Genomic DNA, 18,960 nt, shown 5'->3' with positions numbered 1-18,960 from the left:
AGCCCGAGCCTTTAAACCAGGAGTGGAAACATAGGAAGCCAAGCAGATCCTCACAGAATTCAGGCCACCTGTTGAGGTGGCTGTAGGTGCAGGCAGCGCTGGCCAGGTAGTCAAAATGGCGCATACCGTCCCCACGTTACATCAGTGATGTTAACAGCACCTTCACTGTGAACACAATCCCGCATGGACAGAATCTGCCTCCCTTGAGATGTCTTTGGGAATGCCCAGAATGGAGTCATTGAGAGGCATACCTTCTGGAAGCTCACTCTGCCACCTTATAAAACTTAGCATTTCCTAACCTGTCCTGAAGCCCATCTGCGGGGGTTCTCGGAGAGACTCTCATCCTGCTTGATCAAGAATGTCCCCCACATTAGTCAGGACTCCTGAGAGTCTGTGGCTATAAGCGGCCACTCCAGTGTCCTCTGAGGCTCCGAATGAGGGAGTCCCCCCAGCAGTCTGGTGCCAAGGACTCCTGACTTAGTGCTTCCAGAAACTTTAATGTACCTCCAAATTCCCTGGAGATGTTGTTAAAGTGCAGACTCTGGTTCAGTGGGCCTGGGGTGGGCCAGACAGGCAGTCTTTCTAACAAGCCCCCAGGTGAGCTTGACGCTGTTGTGCATGGAGCACTCTGGGTAGCCTAAGGTTCTAGAAGACACGAGAGACCCTCTGCTGGTCCTCTGAAGTACAGTCCTCCGGCCCTGTCTGTGCACAGTCACTGACCCAGAGGGAGGGAAGGAGCCTGGCATCTTACTGGTCTCCACCAGTCTTCAGACGACCCCTCAGGGCACACGTCCTTGAAACATCTCCATGGCCGCTCTTCCTGCTCTTCCTCCACAGCTCCTCCTGGATGCTGGGGCCAAAGTGGAAGGCTCGGTGGAGCACGGTGAGGAGAACTACTCAGAGACGCCACTCCAGCTGGCAGCCGCAGTAGGTACGTTGCGCTTCTCACCTGGGCCAGGGGTCTGCACCTCCCTGGCCCTCCATGTGCCTGTGACTCTGTTTTTTTTGCTTTATTCTCTTATGAAACCCCCTTCTCTGGGCTTGCAGGAAATTTTGAGCTGGTTAGTTTGCTGTTGGATCGTGGTGCGGATCCCCTGATAGGAACCATGTACAGGAATGGAATTTCTACAACCCCCCAGGGGGATATGAACTCTTTCAGCCAGGCTGCAGCTCATGGACACAGGTAGGCTAGGACGGGCCAAGGCCTCAAGGTCCCGAGCGGTGCTTGTTAAAAATGCAGATTCCCAGGCCTACCCCAGACCCATTTTATCTTTGGATGTGGAGCCCAGACACAGCGGGAGGTGGTCTAGGCCCCAGGCCTGGCCAGAGTGACCTTTCCTGCCCGGTTTCTGCTAAAAACTGGCTCGTAGTCACATCCACACAGACTGGCTTGCTGTATTCAGTCTCAACCAGCTGCATCCACAGAGACACCTCACTCTTTGCCAGTTTGGGTCAGAGGACATCACGTCAACTGTCACGAAGTGACAAGAATCCATATAAAAAGAATAGAACCCCTCTTCTTTGCCTCCTTCTGTTCTCGGTTCCCTTCAGGATTTCCATCTGATTTTATTATACACGGCCCCAGCAGAGTCACTGGAGGGAAGGCCGGCGAGCCATCAGGAGGACGGAGTTCTAGAGCCCTCTAGATGTTTCTTAACTCCAAGCTGTCCTCTCAGGAAACAAGGATGGTCGTGTCCCATCCCCTCCTCCATCCCCAAAACATCATTCCCTGGTCCAGAGTGAGCGGCCTTCCACTCCCCACCGCGCCTCGGCCCCAGCCACGCCATTTCCATCTCTGAGTGTCTTCCTCTCTGGGTTTATGATTGACAGGAATGTGTTCCGCAAACTGCTCGCTCAGCCAGAGAAGGAGAAGAGCGATATCCTGTCCCTGGAGGAGATTCTGGCCGAGGGCACTGACCTGGCAGAGTCAGCCCCGCCCCCCCTGTGTGCCAGCCGCAACAGCAAGGCCAAACTGAGGGCCCTGAGGGAGGCCATGTATCACAGCGCTGAGCATGGCTACGTGGATGTCACAATTGATATCAGGAGCATAGGTCAGTCGGGCACTTCCCACTGCTGGGCACGGCGCTGTGGCCCCACTCTAGGTCTCTCTCCCTCGAGTTCTGTCTCTCTCTGTCTCTCATACACACACACACACACACACACACACACAGACATACAGATACACACACACCCCCAGGGGACACAGGAACGTCCCCTTCACTGGTTGAACACTTCCAGTCGAGAGGCCTACATGGTCCCCATAGACAGCAACACCTTGCCTCTCTGAAGACCCATCCTCAGGTCATCCTGCCCTGATTCCCAAACTCTGGACTCGGGGTCAGGAACTCAGATCACCTGGGGAGCTTGTCTGAATGCAGATTGCCAGGCCTGACACCCAGAGGCTCTGCTGTTGAGGGTCTGTTTGGATCAAGGCCGGAAATCTCTATATTTAACAATCACCCCAGGTGGTTCCCAGGGGCTGAGGATAGGCTGCCTTAGGGCCATGAAGCGGCCGGCAGGGCGAGGGCACCCTTTCCTGTCAGGACTTCTTCCACGAAGCTTCAGGGGCTAAGGCCACTCTCAGGGAAGCCGGGGCAGCTCTTTCTAGAGTGAGCCACCCCGAGCCATCTTCTCGTGCAGTGGGGAATGAAGCCAGCTTAGCTTTAGGGCCCGAGAGCCCTGAAGGGATCTGACAGTGGGTCCCTAAATGCAAGATGTGGCCTTTCTCACAGCTGAGGGATGAGGGCAGGTCTCTGGGTGGCCGTCCTGGCCTCTCTCAGGAGGATGGCTATTCGGCATGTGGGACATTTCTGTCTTTGCTCGAGGACCTATTTTGCTCGATTACAAAGCTCAGAGGATCCGATGGTTGTCCGGTTGTGAACAGGGTGAGACGTGTTCCCCTTCTCTCGTCTCTGCCTCTCCACGAGGGGAAGAAGCAAGTGAAAACAGTCAGCTGCTGGGGGGGCTGCCATTAAAGGCGGAAGGCCTCCTGATGCAGACGGAAACGTCTCGCCCAGGGGACCTGCAGCAGTGTCCTCCAGCTGTTCTTACGCAGATGTGACTCCCCACCCTGTCCAGTGTGGCAGACAGTGAAGCCACTGGGGGGTTTCGGCAGGTCTCATCTCATCTGGGCGTGGCCGTGTCACCTAATCCAGCACCAGACTGTCCCCTCCCTGCCCCTCTCTCCCAGTAAGTAGCCAGGATGGAGCCTCTGAACTCAGCCCTCAAGTGCACTGGGCACTCCGTGTGTGTGTGTGTGTGTGTGTGTGTGTGTGTGTGTGTGTGTGTGACAATTCCAGTGTCCCACACAACGGTCACGCATTGTGCAGTGCAGCCCTGTGGTGCACATTCGTAGTGCAGAGATCCGAGCTGTGGAGATAAGGCCTTCGGTTTCAATTTTGGCAAGTCCTGGCTCCGTTCGTGGGTTGTCAGCACCTTGGTCTCACGATTGCCCATGTCCTGGGGAAAGGCCGACTTCCAGATAAAAACAGACCTCCTCCTCTGGTTGTCTTCTTCCTCCCCTTCCCCTCCCCCTCCCGCTCCTCTTCCCCTTCCAGGCGTCCCGTGGACTCTGCACACGTGGCTGGAGTCTCTGCGGATCGCCTTCCAGCAGCACCGCAGGCCTCTCATCCAGTGCTTGCTGAAGGAGTTCAAGACCATTCAGGAGGAGGAGTACACGGAGGAGCTGGTGACCCAAGGCCTACCCCTGATGTTTGAGATCTTGAAAGCAAGCAAGGTACGGTGGTGCTTGCCGCAGAGAGCGAGGCCAGATTCCAGATCCCAGGTCTCAGCGGCCCCTTAGCCTGACACTGCCCTTTGGTAGGACGGCTGTGGCCAAGGCCACTTGTGTCACAGGTGCTTCCAGCTGCTGCGCTGCATGTGTGATTGTTTGGGAAGCAGCTGTTTTGCTGAACGTCTGTTACGTCCCAAGGCACCTGGGCCTGTGGGCCAGTGTGATGTCTTCTAACTCAAGGACTTTGCTCTAAAGCTGGGGACGACATCCACAGCTAGGTGCCCCAACAGCATATGGGCAAGTTTGGAAGATGGTTCAATTTGCACAGAGAGGTGTGAGTGTGGCTGGAAGGGGAGGAGGGTGGCTTCCCTAAGGTACTGTCCCGGCACCAGGCCTGCATGGACAACAGGAATCAAGCAGGAAGAGGGCAGTGGGCGCAGCTCCCTGGAAAACAGAGGACAGAACCTGCAGTTTCCAGAAGCCAGGCCCTGGGGGAAGGCCTTCAGGTGGACAGGGCCAGACACCCCCACTCCCAGCAACCACGAAATGCTGTGCCCCCTTCCGCACATCAGTCTTGGGCTATTAGGGAATTCATTCTTAGAAATCTGTCTTGGGTCATGGGTTTGGCAATGCCAGGTAGACACTGCAGTCCGTGGCAGGGGGCTGTGTGGCCCTGTCCTGTGTGTTGATGGGAAACGTAAGGGATGAGCAGCCTGGATGCACCGTCCCCCACCAGCCCTCAAGGTCAACGGGCCTGAGGCAAAGCACTGTGATCATGGGAAGCACCAGGGAGGCCCACTCTGCCTACAAGGCTCTGAGGAGTGTGGCGTCAACCATCCCATGCCCCCAGGGCTTATTGGTGAGTACAGGGCCAGTATAGCACAGTGGTTGGGGTCATGGACCCTGGAGCCAAACGTGAGGGGTTCAAATCCCAGCTGTGCTCTTTACTAACCTTCTGACCCTATTCCAGGTACTTCTTTCTCTCTGCCTCAGTTTCCCAATCTGAAAATGGGGACAATATTTGTACAAACCTGCTCAGATAAATGTAAAATGAGTCTATACCCTAGTGCCCTTTGAATCACCCCCAAGTGTCTGTCCCATAAAGATGGGCTCTCCGGGGGAGGCGGCACCTCCAGGATTTCCCAAAAGCTATAAAGGCCAAAATACTGAACACTCCAGTGCAGCCCAGGCCCAGCCAGGATTGAAGGCCAACCTGTGCACAGGCCTGATTTCACCTCCTCCCCCGGGAATGGCAATGCCTTATGAAAATTTCTCTCCCCGGAGCCTTGAACATCCTGCTTCACCAAGGGAATGAAGGGTTTCCCAAACTCATCTGACCTCAGAACCCTTTTACAATGAACCGTCTCAAGACACAAATTAGAATTCTTTACGCTAAAATTTGTATATTCTGTTGGACGATGTGCCCAGCACTACTCTCGGCATTTTACGAGGATTAACTCATTCAACCCTCACAAGTGACTTTTGAAGGAAATACTCTTCTTATCCCCATTAACAGACAGGGAAACTGAGGCGTGGAGAAGGTCACACAGCTGGACCCAGCTGGAATTGGCCTCTGTCAGTCAACTTCCAGGGCCAGCCCTCTCACCTCTTCACCCCAAAACTGGCTCCGTGGAGCTCTGGGGTCCACAATGGAGCCTATGAAGTCTCCAGGAAAATTGACCTGTGAATGAAGGGGGCATGGGATCCGTCCTGGGCCGGGCTAATGGGCTGTGCGCCCACAGTCTGGAGGGCACGTGGGGCAGGCAGCAGGGGTGTCTCCTCAGTGAGGAAGCAGCAGCCCATCTGCTTCCAGGGCGTCTCGGGGCTCCTGGCCTCGGGTCTAAGCAAGTCCCTTTAGTTCTCATGAGCATCCGTCCTTAGCCCAACGTCTCTGGGCCCCTGCGGCTGGATCTGCGCTTGGTGTCCAGACCCACTGAGTCCCAAATGGGAGCAGGTGCTTCAGCTCTTAGAATAATGAGCCTCCGTGAGTCCTTGAAGAGCAAAACCCGCTGGCGGCATTTCAGGCCCAAACTCCTCCTCCCTCTCCTCCAGCTCAAAAATAAATAAGTGAATCAAAGGGCTTTTGCTGCACTTACCTAAGAAAACACTCTGGTGAAAGTGTAGCTGGTTTCTTCCCTTCCTGTGTTCTCTTGGGGTTTTTTTTTACTTGTTTGTTTGCCTTTGCTGTTTTTAACTTTACCTCGGGCTATAGTAGGAATTCCAGAATTTTCTGAGGCATCCTGTGTATTTAGAAAACCCAACCTGTGGGGTTTTAAAGGAAATTTCACTTTGAGGTATGACAGCCCACAGAAACGTTCCCAGGCGGTACCTACAGAGCCTAGTGGGTCTTCACAAGGTGAACACGCTGTCATCAGAAGCCAGACCAAGAAGCAGAGCTCGCCTAGCGTCCTGCAGCCCTTCACCCCCACCCAGCCACGTCCTGACTGCCAGCACCCACCGTACTACTTCATTTTGCCTGGAACCAGGCTTGTTTGACCAGGAAAACTCATTAGATAGGAAATAGTTCTCAAGAAGTATTTGAGATGCGTATGAGAATCTGGAGCCTAGAACAGAGACTACCCTCAGCTCATGAGTGGTGATGCCCTATCACCTATAGCCCTTGAAAATCAGACTGCATTTTTTTTTCCTGCAGAGATAATTCTAGAACAATGGTCAGAGGTCCAGGTCAGCCCCTGCGCCATTCAGGGTGTAACTGGAATTGTCCCCATGGAGAACATGAGGCTACCTGAATTTCTACTGGTGTGTAGAGGTTGGGAACCCCAAGGGGGCATATGTGTGTAGGACCAGAGGGTCCAGGGATCTCTTGATAACAATTCAGCATCTGACAGTAGGAAGTAGGGTGGGTCATGCAGTGGAAAGAGGTGAGGGGTCGCCAGTAGCTTTGACAGCAACAGCTGGAACACAGGAAGAAGGAATGGCCTTTGCCAGACGGGGATCAGAGCCTGCTCCTTGGCAGCTATACTGGTGTCTCAGACTGGAGGAGCCAGAGGTGGGGCACCAGGGTCCCTCCAGGAGGAATGGCACTTTGGGGTGGGGATGGTCCATGGCACCCCTGCTGGTGAAACGTGGTATTACACATCACACCCCAGGCAGACACTCCTTCCCTGTCCACCTCTTCTGCCTGAGTTCTGATGGAATGGTTTGCTTTTCACTGTTGAACTTGGAGAGTTCTTTACATAGCCGAGGTCCTAGCCCTTTGTCAGCTCTCTGGCCTGCACATATTTCCTCCCACCTGTATGCAGCTCCTCTTTCCTCCTGTGGTCCAGGTGGGCACCGATGGATTATCTTCATTCATCCACTTGGACACCTTCCCGGTCCTGGATGTTATGGGTGATTTTCAATGAAAACCAGGGCGTTTGCTGAGACGCTGGATCTTCTGTAGAGCTTCTGCTCTTGCTGGCTTCCTGACACTGCTCTGCAGGGAACAGTGGCTGCCAGGTGCAGGTAGAAATCCAGGTCCCACTCTCGGCCTCTGTGACACCCAAGGAAGAAGCTTTTTATTGGTGGGGAGGGCATTCTTGCTCCCCACGCGGTCTCTTCTGATACACCCCAACAGGAAGTGGGAGGGTTGCCTCCTTACTGCCAGGTGGGAGTGGAGTCCATGCTCCCCCCGACCCTCCATGACACTAGCTCAGTAGAGGTTTGGAGGTGCCTCCTTGTAGCCTGGTGAGCATGGACCTCTGGGCTCCTCCTTGACTTCTGTTGGAAAGGTGGAACCCTGGTTTTTCCTGTTGTGTCTGGCAAGAGTTGAGCAGCTGCCCTCTAGAAGTTTCCTGTCTGGGCAGGTGGCCCCTTTGGGTAGGCTTTGGTTGAGGCCTTCTTGTTCTGTGCCCATTGGCATTTCTGAGTGGCCACTTCTTCAACATCAAGAATAGGACCTCTGCGGCAAAAAGGAATTCTGGGGACCTCGTCATTGTGTTACCCCCTCCAGTCCCAAGATCCCTAGCTGGTCTTCCTTCTTCCTTCCACTTCTGAGTCTTAGGATTCTTTTCATATATAACATCCAGGGGTTTCAGTTTTACTTGTGTCTTAGTTCTGTTTTCTGCTGCTATAACAGAATGCCTGAGACAGGATAATTTACAAAGGAAAGAGGCTTATTTTGAATCACAGTTCTGCTTCAACTCCGTTCTAGGCACTGCTTTCTCACCCACTCCTCAAAAGGGACCCTGTGAGGAATCTGGGTTTATTATGATGATCCCTATTTCAGAAGTCACAGACCTGGGGCTCGGCAGGAGCACCCACCCAGCAGAGCCAGGATCCTGACTCAGGCAGCCTGGCCCCAAAGCTCATGCTGTCCACCGAGAGCTCACCCCTTTGCTCCCTTTGCTCCCTTTTGGGGTTTTGTGTGCAGTGCACACAGCTCACTGTGGAATGACAGCTTCATCCTCTTCGGTAACAAAAGCAGACACTGGTGTGCAGCCATGGAAACTGGTCATCCCAAGGTCATTTCAAGTCTGCTGAAGCCACAGACCCAGGAAGTCTGCATTGGAAAGAGCCTTGGAGACCCTCTAGCCCGAGGCGTCCCCAGACCAGTCATCTGCACCCCGCTGTCAGGACTTTGCCCAGCGCTGGACAAAATACTATAGGAAGCCCTAAGTAGATGAGATTATCACCCCATTGATGATTGACGTGGTCTTTTAAACTAGATCAGCTTGCTTTCCCTGAAATGCCTTTTAAAAGGAAACATTATATTAGTACTGCAAATAGAAAGCTTTCCTCACCTGCCCTGAACAGAAGGTGCCTATCAAAGTAAATGTGCCTCTGCCCCCCTGCAGGGGCTCCGGTGGCGCCCTGGGGCTCGCTGCCTCCTGCTCTTTCCCAGGTGTGCAGCACGGGTGGGCACTGTGCCAAAGGTAGACCGGTGTGTGTCTGCAGGATGAATCGCTGTCAGTGTCCCCAGGAAGTAGCCGTCACTACACACTCCCTTGATTCTGAAACACGGCCCTTTTCACATTGTAGCATTTCTCAATTTGAATTGGGTCTTTCAATGGATGTGTACATTTAATGAGTTGAGGTTTGGGGTTCCCCTCCCTCCTAAAATCTACCATTCATTTTATGACATTTTAGAACCTTAAGAAATTGGGATTAGGTTCAACTTAGGGGTTAAAAAATGGTCAGACCTCAGCGCTTTCTTTGGTTCCTTCCGATGGTGCCCTCATAATGACCTCATAAACAGGTATTTTGAATCCACCGTGGAAGAGAACACCAAGGCCCAGAGATGCTGAGTGACTTCTGCAAGGTCACAGAGCTAGTGAGTGAGGAGCCAGGACTGGGACCCAGCCCCACATGGGCCACTGTCTGTGTTTGTACCACCTCAGAGCCCCAGCTTGAGCCACCCACAGAGGACCTGTGGGATTAATCCTGGTGTTCCTTTTGAAAGAAATGTATTGCTGCATCTTTATAGAAAAAGAGTGAAGGGTCAAGGAGAAAGTGGGAAGAGCCCCAGATCCTCGGGAGGTCGGCTTACCATGGTAACATGGATTAAGAATTCGTCCTCATCCCCCTTCAGTTCTTCCACAGGGCCGCCTGCTTCTGAGTCCTAGGACCCAGGCACCCACCCAGCGATTCACACGAGACCTGAGTGGCAGGTACCCATCAGCATGCCCATAGCAACTGCTAACAGCTGCTGGGTCCTTGGGCCTGGCCAGACCCACCTGCCACCCTGCCCCAGGGCAGGGCCCGTCTTGGCCTCCAATATCGGACCCTGTCTGCAAAGGCCGGATGCTGCCTCTGAGATCTGCCTCGGGGAGCGCCTGGCCTGAAATCCCTGAGCTCGCAGGTGCCACTCAGAGGAGAATGCAGGCAGGTGTCTGTCCCAACACAGCCACCTCCACATGCCACGCCTGTCTCCAGAGGAGAGTGACCCCAGGCTGGGCTCGTTCCTTTCTGCCACCTGCAGGGTCAGGTCCAGAGCTTAGCCTGGCCATGTCTGCACAGTGGTACCCTAATATGCTGGATGGCCACCCCCTCATGCCCAGAGGAGCCCTCCTGAGCCCTCATCCGTTTGGGGTGCCCAGCAACCACAGCGAGTTCCACCTCGGGTCCCACGGCCTGGGGACGGAGTATGGAAAGGACCTGGAGCAGGCACCTCCACAAACACCAGTGACTCAAGGACACAGTGGGAACAGCAGTACCCGGTGCCTGTCATTTAGTAGGTGCTCAAGAAATAGTTGAAGGATAGATGGACGGATGGACGGACAGACGGATGGATCATAGCTGGGCGCGTGTGAGAGAGTTCACGTTCCTTCAACCTTTGGGGATGAATGGAAAGAGCCCAGGAACTGCTGGGGTTCACAGTGGCCTTGGCCCTCCCTCTTTCCCTGTCTCTGCTGAACCTCAAGTTCTTTCATCACAAATATCCCGTGTCCTCAGATGTCCTCAATAGACTTCATTTTTTATAAAAGTTTTAGATTTACAGGAAAATTGATAAGATGGTACAGAGTTCCGGTACTTCTCCCGTGATGAACAGCTCACATTAACGTGGCCCATTGGTTATAATTAATGATTTAACACTGATACATTATTACTAACTAAATTCCAAACTGTACTCAGACCTCCTTAATTTTTGCCCAGTGTCTTTTCCGGCTCCAGGATCCCATCCAGGTCACCACCATGCAGTCAGTTGTCAATTCTCCTTAGGTTTCTCTAGACTGAGATGGTTTTCCAGATTCTTCTTGCTTTTGATGATGTTCTTGGTACCAGGGATTGAACTGAGGTGTGCTTAACCACTGAGTCGCATCCCCAGCCCATTTTTTTTTTTTTTTAATTTTGAGACAGGGCCTTACTAAGTTGCTGAGGCTGACTTTGAACTTGAGATCCTCCTGCCTTAGCCTCCCGAGCTGCTGGGATTATACACGTGCATCACCACAGCCTGACAGTTTTGAGTATCAGTTCAGCATCCTGTAGGCTGACCCTCCAGTAAAATACATCCAAAGTTTTTTCTCAAGTTTAGACTGAAGTTCGGATTGGGGTGGGGGCACCCAGAGACACAGCTCCATTGTCATGGCATCCTCTGGGGGGCACAGCCCCTCAGTAGGCATTATGGCCTTTGATGTTGTCCTTTCTCAGTGGTTGGGTAGCGTTTGTGGGTTCCGGTTCTGTGGATCTACTTCCCTACTGTACTCTTGGGATGAAGTCAGCGTGTGCAGCCCTTGCTGGAACAGGAGCGAGCTACGCCTCTCCAACTGAAATGTCTGAAGGTCATCCATTTGGGACAGTCATGGCACCCCTCCAAGTTACTTCCTCGGGTGACACAATCCATCTTGAAGTCAGAGAGAGAGGTCAGGTTGGGAGTTCCAGGGACAGGAGGGCCTGCCTTGGGGGCCCTAGTCCACTCCTTCCGTGGTGTGAGAGACCTCAGATGCTCAGTAAATACCTATCAAATCCAATTACAATCAAAACCACACACACAGACCCTCCCGGCAGGAGCCACCGCTGCTCAGGCCACAAGTCTCAGAAATGCATTTCCATTTCTTCCCTCCGAGTGGGGTAAAGGTGACTCCCAGCAAGACTCAAGGCAAACCCCAGGCAGGTGAGCAAGCCAGGGACAGCGGTCACATGGTCTGCACAAAGACATCTGCAGACAACAGGTCTTGCAAGTACTCCTCTAGCATCCTCCATGTGTCTGGCCCTCTGGGGTCTCAGAGGTGAGGAAATGTGGTCCGACTGATGTAAACTTAGACAAGGGGTATTCCTAATCTTAGGGGCCAAGACCGCAGCTGTGTGTTACCTCATGGTTTCTGTGGATCAGAAGTCTGGGGACAGTGTGACTCAGCAGACTTCTCTTCTGAGGGTCTCAAGGGCAAGACCAAGGTGTTCCCAGGATCGTGTTTCTTTTCAGAGACTTTGGGGAAGAACTGCTTCTCCGCTCACTACGCTCCTTGTGGTTGTAAGACTGCGGTCCGTCTCCTTGTGGCTTCTGGCTGGAGTCCCCTGTCTTCCTAGAGGGGTCCCCTTTCAGGCTGCCCTGTGGCCCCTCTACCTGACACCAGCAACAGAACAGAGCCCTGTGACTTCCTCTTGACCCCACCCCTCTGGATCCTCTTCTGCCTGGATTTTTAAGGGCTCCTGTGATTCCACTGGGCTCACCCACATAGGCCAGGATACTCCCCCTGTTCTGCGTTCTGAATGCTGTGCTTCCCCCAAGTTCCCGTGTTGACCCCCGAACCCTCAAGATGATGATACTGGGAAGGACTGCCTTTGGCAGCTGACTGGGATATAAGTGCCCTTATGAAAGAGGCCCCGAGAGATGTCCCACCCCTTCCACCACAGGAGAACACAAGAGGGCCCTCACCACACAGTGAATCTGCCCTCACGTTGACTTTTCGGCTTCTAGAACGGCAAGAAATAAATTTTTTGTTGTCAGAAGTACCCACCTTGAGGTGTTTTGTTATAGCTGCCCAGACCAAGGCAGCAGCTTTAATCACCCTGCGCGGTCCCTTTTGCCTGTGTGGGGACCTCTTCATGGGTGAGGAGTGGCTCTTGGTACTCAGTGCCAGGGATGACAGCACACTCTCCCGTGGGGGCCGTAATTCTGCCCACTGAAGTGCCACTCCATGCCCGTGCACGGGGGCCAATATGGAGTGTTAAAATGTGGATTCAGGCTCTGTGGCCGAGGATGAGAGTGTACCTTGCTCACGGGCTCTCAGACATGCCGTTGAGGCTGCTCTAGTAGCACACGGTGAACAACAAGGCTTCAGGTCAGAGAAACCCTATTGTCAGCCCCCAGCACAGGTCAGACTGCAGAGAGAACTGTAGCACGTGAAACCCATGGTTCTCAAACTTATGGGATCATACAGCTCTCTGGACCCCACTCTTGAGCCAGAAGGTCTGGGGTGAGATCCAGGAATTTACATTGCTACAAACTTTCTGGTGATGTTAATGCTGCTGGTCCAGGGACCACACTTTGAGAACCAGTGCATTCAGCCACGCGGGCAGTCACTGCTTTGAGTGTCGAGTGAGAGGAGCGCCAGAAATCCTTTGGTTATAAGCCATCCTCCTTGGAAACAGTTCCTATAACTATACCTCTGTGAATCACATCTGAGGTGACATGATGCCTTCTGCAGTCTAGCCGCTTTAACTGAAGAGTTTGGATTTTCTTTTCTTTGTATCCTTTTGTCTTGGGAGCACCATGAATTAGATCCAAGAATAGCTTGAATCCCTGACATCGCTAGTGGTCCCAAGCCCATCTTTTAAAATCCAAAATTTTATTTATTGTATTTTATTACAAAAGCAATGTTCATTTGTCATACCAATAAAAAGAAAAGAAACAATCATAATCTCCCCCCAAAGGCAACTGCTCTATTCCTCTAAGCCTTTTTGGGTGTTTTACATCCCCCTCCAAAAAAAAAAAGAAGAAGAAAGAAAGCATGGTACAAACTGTGTTGCAACCACTTTTCTTATTTAATATGTGGTTGTTTGTCAGATTTTTGTTACTATAACAAAATACCTGAAACAATTGATTTAAAAGAGCGAAGGTTTATTTGACTCACAGTCTCAGAGGTTCCAGGCCCTGCGTCCTTCTAGGCCTGTGGCGAGGCAGCTCCTCATGGTAGGAGCCCATAACGGAGAAAGCTGCTCACCTCCTGGCAGCTGGGGAGCAAAGAGGGACAGAGCAGAAGAGACCAAGCTCCCATAACCCCCCTTGGGGGAGCATCCTCAATGACCTAAGAACCTAAGAACCACCCCCCCCATTTAAGTCCCAACTCAGAAGGGGCTTACTCACTCATCACCTCCCACTGGTGTCATGGCTGGGGACCATGACACTTTAACAGATAGGCCTTTGGGGGATACTTATCCAAACCATAGAAACCATAAATATTTTTCTAACCGCTATTTCCACCCCCTTCCTTTCACCCTCCTTTGCCCAATAAAAAGCAGTTCATCGCTGTGAGTCCCTCTTGCCTCCTGCAAGCTGCAGGTCAAGGGAGATGGATGAACACAAAGGCTCCAAGTGGGAAGATGCAAACCGTGAGGGCCCAGGGGGTCACAAAGCCGCCAAGCCCTGAGCCCTCAGGGGCGGCTGGAATTCGGGATCACAGAACTGACCCCTGCGCGTCTGCCTTTTTTTTAGGATGTGATTTGAATGCTTCCTCCCAGATCTAGGAATGCTTCAGCCCCCAGAATCTAGCCCATGAGAAAGCAAGACTTAGGAACATTTGCCGTGTTCCTGGAGAGAACCCGGAGGGCTTCCCACTACTCAGGCCAATTCGCGGCTTCCAGAATTTAAGATTAATTGTAGAGGTGGATTCGAGATCAAAAACTTATTTTCTGTTCTCTGAACTACAGACCCCGGCTTTCCCGTGGATAACAGACGATCATGGCAAGACCGAGGAATTTCATTAAAATTTCTCAAGCTTGCAGCAGAGAACTCACTAGAAATAGGGGACACACAGAGCACGTCCCCCCAGGGCCACAGGCCAAACGGAAGGTGTACTCTCCAGGGGATTTCTCATGGAACCTGCCAGGTGTAGGCTCCTCTCAGCTGGGGACACACTCCTGTAGTCACAGCCCCCCGTAATGCAGCTCCTCTTTCTCCACAGAATGAAGTGATCAGCCAGCAGCTCTGCGTCATCTTCACCCACTGCTACGGGCCATACCCCATCCCCAAGCTGACGGAGATCAAACGGAAGCAGACCTCGCGCTTGGGTGAGTAGCACCCTGAGGCCCGCCTGGGGTGCTCCTCCGTAATGCAGGGACAGGGAGCAAACACCATGATAAGAATAAAGGACACAGTGGCACATGCCTCTAATCCCAGAGGCTCAGGAGGCTGAGACAGGAGGATGGCAAGTTCAAAGCCAGCCTCAGTAACTCAGCAAGGCTTTAAGCAACGCAGAGAGAGTCTGTCTCTAAATAAAATATTAAAAAGGGCTGGGGATGTGGCTCAGTGGTTAAAACACCTCTGGGTTCAATCCCTGACCCCCCCAAAAAAATGGGGGTGGGGGTGTTTCCAGGGCAAATGAATAGATGGAGAGTCAGGCGGATGGAAATGGGATTAACCCCCACATCAGGCATCTCTCTGGAGAATCTCCCTTGGGAATGTGGTCAAGGAGACTTCCCAGTGCCTAACCTTCAACAGGTAGACTTTTCTCCCCTGGTCACAGACGTGGGGACAGCCGAGGTCTCCTGATCCACACATGTCCCCTGCACAGTAGGCTGTGATCGAGGCCACGCTGCATGTGGTGACTCTGTCCCCCAAACTCCAAGTCCTCTAAGACCCTCCTCTTCCCTAGGGAGGAAGGAGCAGGGGACACTGAGGAGCCAGCTGTGTCCACTAGAAATCCTCCGTAGGGCAGAGAAGAGAAAAACGGCCCCTCCACCACCACACACCCCTAAAGACACGAGGGGCACATACCTGAGTTGAGGGGGCTTCATGCTTCCAATCCACGAAAGTCACTCCCTGTTCACCTGCACTGGCCAGCTTGAGCCTGCACCTGACCTCCTCTATCTATAGTAACCCTCAGGCCCCGGCGAGATGACCCAGCCCATATTACGGCTGGTGCCACTCCACCATTGTGCAGAACCAGTTTCTGAGACTTTGTAGGAGAAAACTGTCCACCAGGCACTGGGCTCAATCAGAGGACCCGGGGCTGCTGCGGCCTGGGAGGAAGGCAGAGAAACACCCAGTGCTTCAAGGCCTGAAACCTGAAGCTACTTTTGTAAGGGTCTGTCCCCTTGCTTGCCTGGGGACCTATAAAATATTAAAGAGAAAGGATTCCCTTTCCTGTAGATGCTGGGAACTTTCCTACCCCGGGTCCTTTTCCTGTGGCCAGGAGGGGACATTTGAGAGATGGGAGCATCTGAAAATTCTCCCCTGTAACTAAACCACTCATTGGCCAGGGCATGAGCCTGTGAAAGTTGTTAAAAGGCTGAGTTCATGGAACTGTTCCAAAGTATTTTCATTCCTGTCGTGATAACTTGTGAAGGTGAACGAGACTCAACTTTTTGCGAAAAAGAAAAATCGAGCAACTGAATCAAAGGTTACTATTTATCTTTACGTCTGTGCATGTGAGAAAACTGGGGTGTACCAGAGTGGCCAGGGTGTACCGGAGTTGGAGAAAACAGGTGCTGGTCAAATATTACCAGGGCACAACTTGTAAAGATCAATTGAGTGAACAGATGTTAGACACTAAGGGTCACATTCCCAGGACATGGGAACAACGTCTTATGCCTTACAAGGTGTCCTCATTGGGGCCAGCATTTGCAAGGGTCACATCAGTGGCATGGCATAAAATCTGCTTTCCTGTGGCCACGGGGGGGCGGAGGGGAATGTTTTCTCCCAAATCTGCAGAGATTTCTCTTGCCAGCATTGAAAAGCACCTGGTTTTCAGCCCAAGCACTAGAATTCCAAGGTTAGCACCAAATGAAAAAGAAAAAAAAAAAAGGCAGACCCACAACAAGGAAGAGAAAGGGCATCTTAGAATTATTAACAAAGGAAACGTGATTCTGGATTGGTTTGCATCTTTGAGACTGCATTGCAAGCTGGGGTCATTAAAGGTCGCCCGATAGTCATTCTTTAGGGACCTACCTTAAGGGAGAGGTAGGAATGATCAGTGACAAGGGTCTCCCCTGGCCTGGCTGCAAGCCCAGGCAGGTGATATCAATGAGTAAAATGGGTTCCATGGGCAAGACGTCAGGGAGTGGTGGGGCCTGAGGCGAATGTGGGAGCACATGCCTCGTTTTTTGCGGCACAGGGTCTTCCAGCCCTCCCAGTGGATTCTGGGAGAGAACGGTAAAGAGAGCTGGAGGTAGGAGATACTCACCAGTTGGGGAACAGGTCGGGGGGCTGGTTGGAGATGAGCAATAGGTATGAATAGCGGACAGATGCAGGTCGCTGAGAAGCAGGAGAACAGCCTTCCAGGCTCGTCTTCAGAGCAAGTGGAGGAATGAGGTTCAGTCCCCTGAGGGCTCCCTGTGGCTTCTCTTCCCTTTCCTGGAGTGGTTTCAAGATTTTGAGGGACTTTTTTTAATTAAAAATTATAAAAGAAAGTGGGATTATAGCTGACTTCAACTTTTTCATGCTTTTTTGACATTTCTAAAGTAAATATTTTATCCCACATGGGAAGAGGTGTAGCCAAGTTCCCACGGAGACCAACAAGCGGGCACCCTGGGAACCTCCAGCTGGGCAGCACAGGGACCCGGGGGGCTCCATCTCCGAGTGAGAAGAGTAGCAGGAAGGCGTATTCTGTCCAGGAGGCAGCAGAGCCTGGCACAGCGGCACCAAGGCAGGGCCCCAGCCCGTCAGCCGGGGGGACCAACTGCTGAGGGGTCAGGAATACAGGGGCCTGGTCCCTGTCCTCCACCACCTGGGACAGCCTCAGCCAGCCCAAGGAGGCCGCCAGCTTCCTTCCAGAACAGCTCTGTAAGCCCTGGGGAAGGCGCACCAGTGACAAGCAGGGTCCCGGCTAGGAAGGGGCCTGACGTCCTCGGCACTGCTTCTAGAAGAAAGAGGGTCCCCGTCATCTTTCATTCATCCAGAAGATACTGAGCGTCTATTGGAACAGTTCTGTTTGTGGAGCCGCCACCGACGGCCATTCGGCTCAGTTAATGCATTTCGTCCTCACTCCTGTCCTGGGATCTTGGCCTGTCGTGAGCATTACCGTTCCCACTTTATGGAGGGGGAAACTGAGGCACAGGTAGACATATAACCCGGCCAAGGTCACGCAGCTGAGACTCTGCCTCTTCCTCTTCCTGAAGTCAGTATGACAGGGACAGACAGGGATATGCTTTCCTGACGGGAGGCCCCAACCGCGGGGAGCAGAGGCTGTGGGAGACAGCGGGATACTGGCTCAGAGGGAGGAGCAGGGGAGTCAGGCTTGGTGGGGTGTCTGTGCTGACCCAGCAGGGAAGAGCCAGGCTGGGCGGGGCTGGAGAGAGGACGGTGACATGGCCCAGGACGGCGGGGTGGAGAGGACGGAGGGAGACGGGATTTGGGAATGCTTGGGGGAGCACGGCAGCTGTTTGGGGTGGAGGTTGTGGGTGGCCCTGCGAGAGGAAGCTGTCCTGTTGCCTTGGGGTCCCTGGTGTAGGCAACTACTAGTGACATTCTTAGGGACCAGAGCCACATGTTGCAGGGAGAATCTTTTCTTAGGTGAGTGGGGGATGTGGTGGCTGTTCAGACTGGGGAATTGGGCACAGCCGTCCCCAAAAAAAATCTTCAAGGAATCTTCAAGGTCGGCCTTGGGGTGCTGCCGTTCAGCCAGCTATTAGGGGGTGACCTACTGCAACCCCTCTAGAGGTTAGGGTCACCTTAGTCTCACCTGCTTGGGGACTGACTCAGAGATTGGGGGCCAAGGGAGATCCAGATCCCCAACTAGACACAGTGCTGGGCTGGGGACAGACTGGCACCTGCAGGAGACTGGGGTCTGTATGGCTCAGTGACAGGTGAACTGGGGGATCCTTGTGTTTGACGAGGCCACCGGATCAGAGTGCCAAGTTCCAGTCCTGGCTTCCCCACGTGTCACTGGCTTGGACAGGTCATCGTACGCTCTGCGTGCTCAGCAGCCCAGCTGCACGTGGGGTCGACGTGGGCTCTGCCAGTTTGCACAGGGCCCGGCACACCAAGAGCTGAGACCCAGGAGTGCCTATGAGCTCCATCATGTCTGTTATTATAAAAGATGATGGCCGGGGACAGGCTTATTTCTCACTGACCCTGGGAGCGAAGGACTGATTCTCAATCACCTGCAATCACAGGGTGGTGAGGGGCAGCTCAGTTGCGGGGGCACTGAGCCCAAGAAGAGGGAGTGGCACTCTTAGAGATGGGCAGGTGAACTCTGACCGCGGGTGGGTCTTCTAAGGGGAAGTACTAATTTTTAACGGCAAATGAGCATCTCCTGCGCCAGACGGAATCTCAGTGCCCCGCGCCTTCCTCTGATGGATGCCGCCTCCTTTGGTCACTGTGGCTACCCGTGGCCGTGGTCTCCTCGGCTGTGCTAACTTGTGCTTTCTGCAGGAAGAGTCCCAGCTTTCTTCCCACTGAAGCCTTTCCCTCCTTCCTCGTTCTAGATCCTCATTTTCTTAACAATAAAGAAATGTCTGATGTCACCTTCCTGGTAGAAGGAAGACCATTTTATGCTCACAAAGTGCTGCTGTTCACAGCCTCCCCAAGGTATGTGTCATCGGGTTTGCATGAAGCTCAATGAGGACTGTGTTGCCATTTGCTATTTTTTGAAGTTCAATATCAATGGTATCTGCTGGACTGACAGAGT

The 18,960-nt window shown here is 53.0% G+C and overlaps 1 protein-coding gene across 3 annotated transcripts in view; it reads left to right on the top strand.

Moving 5' to 3' along the window:
- The window catches only part of Abtb3 (ankyrin repeat and BTB domain containing 3), a 37,266-nt gene that overhangs the window by 5,580 nt on the left and 12,726 nt on the right, over nt 1-18,960 (top strand). For 2 of the 3 annotated variants that reach the window (XM_048802486.1, XM_015482574.2), the window contains 6 exons: nt 838-931; nt 1,048-1,183; nt 1,831-2,051; nt 3,558-3,736; nt 14,296-14,401; nt 18,758-18,860. In XM_048802486.1, the coding sequence (XP_048658443.1) occupies nt 838-931; nt 1,048-1,183; nt 1,831-2,051; nt 3,558-3,736; nt 14,296-14,401; nt 18,758-18,860 (839 nt within the window). The remainder of the gene's footprint in view (nt 1-837; nt 932-1,047; nt 1,184-1,830; nt 2,052-3,557; nt 3,737-14,295; nt 14,402-18,757; nt 18,861-18,960) is intronic. The other variant, XM_048802492.1, reaches the window with a different exon arrangement.

The sequence above is a fragment of the Marmota marmota genome, unplaced genomic scaffold, assembly GCF_001458135.2.
Source record: "Marmota marmota marmota unplaced genomic scaffold, marMar, whole genome shotgun sequence".
In the NCBI taxonomy this organism is placed as follows: Eukaryota; Metazoa; Chordata; class Mammalia; order Rodentia; family Sciuridae; genus Marmota; species Marmota marmota.
Note: the sequence above shows the minus strand (reverse complement) of the source record. Positions and strands in the feature narration are given on the sequence as shown.